The sequence below is a fragment of the Pieris rapae genome, chromosome 14, assembly GCF_905147795.1.
Source record: "Pieris rapae chromosome 14, ilPieRapa1.1, whole genome shotgun sequence".
NCBI classification, from domain to species: Eukaryota; Metazoa; Arthropoda; class Insecta; order Lepidoptera; family Pieridae; genus Pieris; species Pieris rapae.
The window spans coordinates 3,938,028-3,944,218 of NC_059522.1; the positions used below are offsets into that span (position 1 = coordinate 3,938,028).

General features: G+C 31.5%; 3 protein-coding genes across 3 annotated transcripts; 1 reads left to right on the forward strand and 2 right to left on the reverse strand.

Moving 5' to 3' along the window:
• Positions 1 to 370: 370 nt before the first annotated feature.
• On the forward strand, positions 371 to 1,952 carry LOC123689748 (cytochrome c oxidase subunit 5B, mitochondrial-like). Its single transcript, XM_045631162.1, has 2 exons — positions 371 to 571; positions 1,774 to 1,952. The coding sequence occupies exons 1-2, from the start codon at positions 409 to 411 to the stop codon at positions 1,950 to 1,952; spliced, it is 342 nt and encodes a 113-aa protein (XP_045487118.1). The 5' UTR covers positions 371 to 408.
• A 317-nt stretch (positions 1,953 to 2,269) lies between these two features.
• On the reverse strand, positions 2,270 to 3,001 carry LOC123689757 (larval cuticle protein A3A-like). Its single transcript, XM_045631195.1, has 2 exons — positions 2,901 to 3,001; positions 2,270 to 2,815 (listed from the first exon to the last, which is right to left on the reverse strand). Exons 1-2 carry the CDS (start codon positions 2,949 to 2,951, stop codon positions 2,378 to 2,380), a joined length of 489 nt encoding a protein of 162 aa, XP_045487151.1. The 5' UTR covers positions 2,952 to 3,001; the 3' UTR covers positions 2,270 to 2,377.
• A 1,244-nt stretch (positions 3,002 to 4,245) lies between these two features.
• Positions 4,246 to 5,961, reverse strand: LOC111004350 (larval cuticle protein A2B-like). The gene is made up of 3 exons (XM_022275350.2): positions 5,904 to 5,961; positions 5,041 to 5,266; positions 4,246 to 4,557 (listed from the first exon to the last, which is right to left on the reverse strand). The coding sequence occupies exons 1-3, from the start codon at positions 5,907 to 5,909 to the stop codon at positions 4,364 to 4,366; spliced, it is 426 nt and encodes a 141-aa protein (XP_022131042.2). The 5' UTR covers positions 5,910 to 5,961; the 3' UTR covers positions 4,246 to 4,363.
• Positions 5,962 to 6,191: the final 230 nt, after the last annotated feature.

The following is a 6,191-nucleotide window of genomic DNA, read 5'->3' on the forward strand; positions in this document are numbered from 1 at the left end:
TTTTGTCTAAGACACAAGTAGACATAATATTCCAAACCGACTCACTGTTTTATGTTCAATTTGCATGTCTACCTCTGTCACCCATCATGACATTTAGAAATAATGTTTTTTTTTAAAGTAGACTTTTTGAACGTTTATTAAAAATTAATATGTATCTAAATTTATAGGCTGGTTTCGATGAAAATTACTCAATGTCAATCCATCAATCAAATTTGAAGTTGTAACGAAGTTTGTTTTCGTCTTAAAGGTTTGTATTTTAGATTAAATTATTGCAATAATCGTCGTTTCAGGGCAAATCACCAATAATTTCAGATTTTTTTATCAATTTACATTATTTCGCAATGATAAATTTAGGTAATATGTTTTACAGTTTCGCCAACAGGCCAGGGATAATTTAGGTAATTAAAAATGCGATTTTTAAAAGCGCTAATTCCAATCCGTCGCACCGGTGTACGGGTATATGGCCAATTTCATGATACACTGGACCAGCTAACTGGCATAGAGAAGAAAGAAATACTGGCTCATCTCGCTGGAGACTGCGACCCCTTTCGCATAATGTCAATAAAAAAAGGTAATAAAATACCATGCTTAAATTTGTAGTTAAGATTTAAAGTAAAGCAACCGTGGTTTATTTTCTTAATGTTTAGCTGTTCCTTTTTTAATCAGAACTAGGTTGTGCTCCCAGCTGAACCATTTCAAGCATAGAGCACAGTCTCAATAGGAAATACGATTTCATGAATTACATATCTTCATAGAGCAGTGTCAGCCTAGTGGCTTTAGCATGTGCCTGTATCCTGATGTTGTGCGTTCGAATCACGACTGTGCACCAATGGACTTTTCTTTCTACGTGTGCGTATTTGTCACTCGCTTGTACGGTGAGGGAAAACATCGTGTAGAAACATCCATGCCTGAGATTAAAAAATCTACGGTTTGACAGGCACAGGTTGATTTCTTTTTTTTAAACCCAAATCAGCTTTAGCACCACTTGATATTTTAATTACATATATAATGAACTGTGCAACTTAATAAACTCAATTTAATTAAGAACTGATTCGAATTTAATAGCTCAGTGAATAACACTCAAACGCTTTCCTTGGATCTGTTGATAAAAACAAACAACAAAAAATAACTTTTCTGACTAACCGTTATAGTTTATTTTTAAAATATGAGTCAAAATATATTTATACCTAAGAGTATTTAACCAGCTCGTGACGAATATATTGTTAATATTTCTTAAATGCTATATGAGTAACGCCATCTGATGACAGGATTTGCTAATAATTTCTAGAAGTTCATTGACATTTAAAATTACCGCCATCTATGTTCAAATAAAACCTTATTTCATGGCTATTATTTGGCTTACTCTATAGTCTTCACTTGCTTATAAAATGATGAAATCGTTTGGTCAGGGGTACTGAAACGGTTACAGTAAGGCAGTAAAAATTTATATAAAACCAGTATATAAAAAATATTTTATTCGTTGAAGTTTCAGAATTCTTACAAGAGTTTAAGTAATAATAAACAATTATGTCTATGTTTCAAAATTAATAACAAACAAATTTGCCGCTTGTTGTTAAAATCAAATCAAAAGTCATTTATTCATATAGGTAACATAATGTACGCTTATGAACGTCAAAAAAAAAGGAAAAATACATTAAATGATTCTAATTTTACATTAATTACTGCCGGTGCTCAAATCAAGGGCGTATTTTCAAAAGGTTTTCAAATTTAAAAAGGTATTTTCTTAATATATTTTAATTGTCTATTTCTTAGGACCCGGCACTTGGGAATGTCCAAATTTAATTCCAAGTTCTCAGTCGCAGCGTTTAATAGCCTGTCTGTGCCACCCGGACGACATGCATCTTGAGTACATGTGGCTACACCAGGGTTGCCCAAAGAGATGTGGTTGTGGTTACTGGTTTCAACTGTGTCCTGTTGCCAGTTTCGTCTAACTTAGTAATAAATTTATAACAATTTTTTTGTTGAATAAAAATGTTTTAAAAATTTATATTCTTTAATTTAATAATTTTTGGGATTACAGTTTAGCCGAAACCTCTTTTCATTACACTATAGGCAGAAATACATTTATGTAAAAACCAACCATCTTTATAATTAGCAAACCATTGCGTCGCTACAATGCGCAAAGCGTGCGGGCCGTATATGAAATAAAAACCACTGCGTCTTTCATATTTATTTTAAAACGAGGCCGTAGTAAAGGATTTTTAAACTTAAGTGAATGTTAAACTATATACATTTATAAGACATTTATATTGTTATTAAATTGATATTGTTTTTAGAGTAATAATTATACTCGAAAAACATTAAAACTTATAATATAATAAGGTTTATATTATAAAACATACACACGTTTTTATTCCTAATGATGCATATAATTTGGCATAAACAATTGCCTCTGGCTAAAAGTAGGTCTATCTATTTGAGTATTATTTCCCGGTGTGAAAAGGACAGGCTCGTCTTGTATCGAATTTGTACTCGTTGTTGGTGGCTGGTGAAATTCTGGAAGTGGCACTCGATATGCATAATTAAACGGACTATATGACTTATGCGAATTGTATGGTACTGTTCTTATAATAGCCTTGAAATCATTCTTGGAGTCAACCGTACGTTTGCTCCCATCTGGGTCTATTAAATAATAGGATCCCCTTCTGAAATTTCCCAGACTTATTTTCTTATGAAATTTGACAGCTCCCGTTGTTGGATCTCCTATATTGTACCAATAATTATATTCTGTACTTGGTGGTGCATCAGTCACAATAATAGCAGCCACACGTAACACACACAAACACAAGACTATCTGCAATAAAAAGGAACACTTATTGAATCGATAAAATAGATATAATTGTTACTATAACAAATAAACTAATAATAAAATAAAATACCCTTATCATGTTGTAACTGTTCGCGGTAAAATAGTATGTACTTAGCGACATTTGTCGTATTTATAGAAGTAGCATTCACTTGAAGGTTCCGTATTGCCAGGCTCTCGAATAGTCGTAAAATAAAATAAACATTATTATACATTTTATTAAATAATATTAAACTAGAATTGGACCAGCATGTTAGTAGGAGGATTTGAATTTTTTAGCATTAATATTTTTTACGTATATATGATATGTTTATGTTGTTATGTATATTTTGATTACAATTGTTTATTTTTTATTTATTTATTTATTGTATACCCTTGATAAGAATGTCGTAACGAGTTACAAAATGAAGTGAAATATTCGAGGGTTGTAAAACCATATTTTAAATAATAAATTTATTACAATTCACAGGAGTTCAAAGTAATAATGTAATAAAAATATACTCTTGAAGATCTGATATAAACTTTTGGCCAATGGCTTAGTTATTAAAATGAGTATAAGGATGAAAAATTATATTTGTGATTTGATTTCAGATAAAAAAATATGAATAATTTCTCATACATAAAATAGAACACAGGTTTATTACCACCTATTGACCTCCGAGCAGTCCGGTTTGTGTAATGCGTAAATTATTTATTTTTCCAGTTAAATGGAAAAATATTTGTACACCTAAAAATATTTGGCCCACAATTTTCCTGGTTACACTTTTAAAACAACATAAATTAAGACCAACTTTAATAATTTTGCTCATATTTTTATAAAAAAGATATTCGTATTGAACCTTAGAATAATTGAAAAAAAATAGTAATACGGACATCAAATTTAAAATATATAAGTTAACTAGAAAAAAAAATACAAATTACACATATTATATAATCTATTATATATATCATATTATATAATAAATTCAAAAACTAATTTGATATTTTTTTAAATATTACTTCCGCCTACTAATAGAAAATAGATATTTTATTTTCATGTAATTAATTGAAATAGATTGAAATAGATTTAGGCAATAAAAATTGTAAACAATTTTTCTTTAATAATATTATTAGTTTCCACTGGACTCGTGTCGCAATAATTAAAGGCGAACTATTTTTGGTTTGAGCTTAATAGTAGCAGTTATAGTAGTTTGGACAGTAAACGTAATTTCAACATTTTATCCTAACATATCTATGAGAGACTTTTTACATGAGTGCAGTGCGTTGATGTCTTTCATATAAAATCAATTTACAACCGTTAATTTTCAAAAACATTCTTAAAATTTCTTGTTAGTAATATTAAAAGGCTATCGTAAGAATTCCAAAATTAATTTAAGTGTGAACAAAATAAAGACAGTTCTATTGATTCCTCTTATTTATTACCTTAGCATCTATAAATAAACAATAAATTATATAAATACATTTTTAAATAATCATATCAGGTCGCTGTGGTTTTAATACGAAACTTAACAACTTCTTTTGAAAACGATTAAGGCTCTAATGGTAGGCGGCGACTGGAGCGACTGCTTTAACGACGCCACCTACTGGTTCTTTGTGGACAACCGCGTTGAAACCGTTGTGGGGATCTGCTGTGTACTCAACAACTCGACGAGTACCATCGGGTTCAACTAGGGAGTATGCACCTTGGACAACATCACCTGATCGGGTTTCGTGTTGGCTTTTGGAATCACCTGAAAATCATTAAACATATAATATAAATCGTATAATTAATGTGATAAATATTATACTTCAAAACATAATATTTCCAGGTCGGAACGAATTAATGCACGAATATTTTTGCGTTCGAGTACAATGGGCTTTTGAAGCTTACATGTATACAACATGTAAGCTTCAAGTGCTTTTAGAATAATATTTAGGCTTGTACTTCTCTACCATAAAGCCGTGAGATAGAACCGACTACACCAACATTTTTGTAAAATCAAATTTAACAATTATACGCGTTAAAAATAAACGTTATACACCCAGAGGAAACCAGAGACAGACACAAAAAAACAAATCAACAGATTAGGCTCTTAATTATGTGGTCCATACGTGGGTTGTATTTGCTTGTTATATTGTTGTGTTGGCATGATACAAACTTAATATCTTTCTGGTAAGTGAAAGTTCTGTCACTAAATATAAAAATACAAATTTGTACATATAAGTATACTAACCGGTCAAGGCATCTTGAATATCGTAAGCATAAGAATACTGAGGGTTTGGATCGTAATCATCTACAGCAGCTGCTGCATATGCAGGTCGAGCAACGGCTAAAGCGGGCCTGGCAATGGCCACTGGCGCTATTGGAGCGCCCACATGAGCGAAGCCTGGGTACGCATATGGTCCTGGTGCAAGTAAACCAGCTGACACGCTGCATACCATGACTGCGGCGAGGATGATCTAAGGATAAAAATATACTATTGGCAATAGTTGCTACCTAAGGAGTTTTTCATTTCATCAATACGAGATATAAGGGACTAGTGCTGCGCAGGCTACTTAGACTTAATAAGAGTTGTTTGATGATTTGCTTTTTGTACCGGGAGATTTTTACGCCGGCCTTTTCTCTCGGTCTACACCCTCTGTCCTTTTATCCGATGAGTAGGGATGTCTACAGGTTCAAATTTAATGACGTGGAATAAGTGATACCTTGATGATCTTATGTTCCATAATAAACGTATTTTTTTTATTTTATATTCATACTAAAGTTTAAAAATTATTTATTTCTATTGTATAACTACTCGTCATCAGTAGAAGCATCATGATGGCAAATCGCTTCTTCTTTGGCGTTCGTAAAAATTTCCGTACGCGACATCTCAAAAATCAACACAAAATTTTTCTGTAACCAGTTTTCACTTATGGTTCTGAAACCTTAGCAAGAAAGAAGATATCTTTATCCTTATCTTCAAACGGAACATTTCTCGAAGAATCTTTGCAAATGCAATGATAATGATGAACTATTATTTTTGGAAAAAAGCGAGCTTTAGTAGTTTAAATAAAATAAAATACATGTTATATATAATAGAGATAAATAAATTACCTTCATTTTGATGTTGTTCAGTGGACTTGTAAACCTATGAATGACCAGGGGTTGCCTCAGCGTGTTTATATACCAGACTTCGTCCTAGCAATCTAGGTGTCGCCCAGAAATATAATACCTATAAGTTACTTTCGTTACGACCGTGCCCTTTATCACATGAATTATTAATGTATCACTACATCAAAACGTGTACGAATAGTTTTTTTTTAATTTGGAAAATTAATTATTATTCATTAACAATACGTCTACTAACTACTAATTGTATTTAACTTAAAAAATATTTTCATC

Bases quoted from the DNA above. Each gene is read 5' to 3' on its own strand.
- LOC111004350 (XM_022275350.2), bottom strand. The intron at 4,558-5,040 runs GTTAGTATACTT...AATGATTTTCAG, and splicing joins TATTCAAGATGCCTTGACCG to GTGATTCCAAAAGCCAACAC.
- LOC123689757 (XM_045631195.1), bottom strand. From the start codon at position 2,951: ATGTCGCTAAGTACATACTATTTTACCGCGAACAGTTACAACATGATA. The intron at 2,816-2,900 runs GTATTTTATTTT...TTTTTATTGCAG, and splicing joins ACAGTTACAACATGATAAGG to ATAGTCTTGTGTTTGTGTGT.
- LOC123689748 (XM_045631162.1), top strand. From the start codon at position 409: ATGCGATTTTTAAAAGCGCTAATTCCAATCCGTCGCACCGGTGTACGG. The intron at 572-1,773 runs GTAATAAAATAC...TCTATTTCTTAG, and splicing joins CATAATGTCAATAAAAAAAG to GACCCGGCACTTGGGAATGT.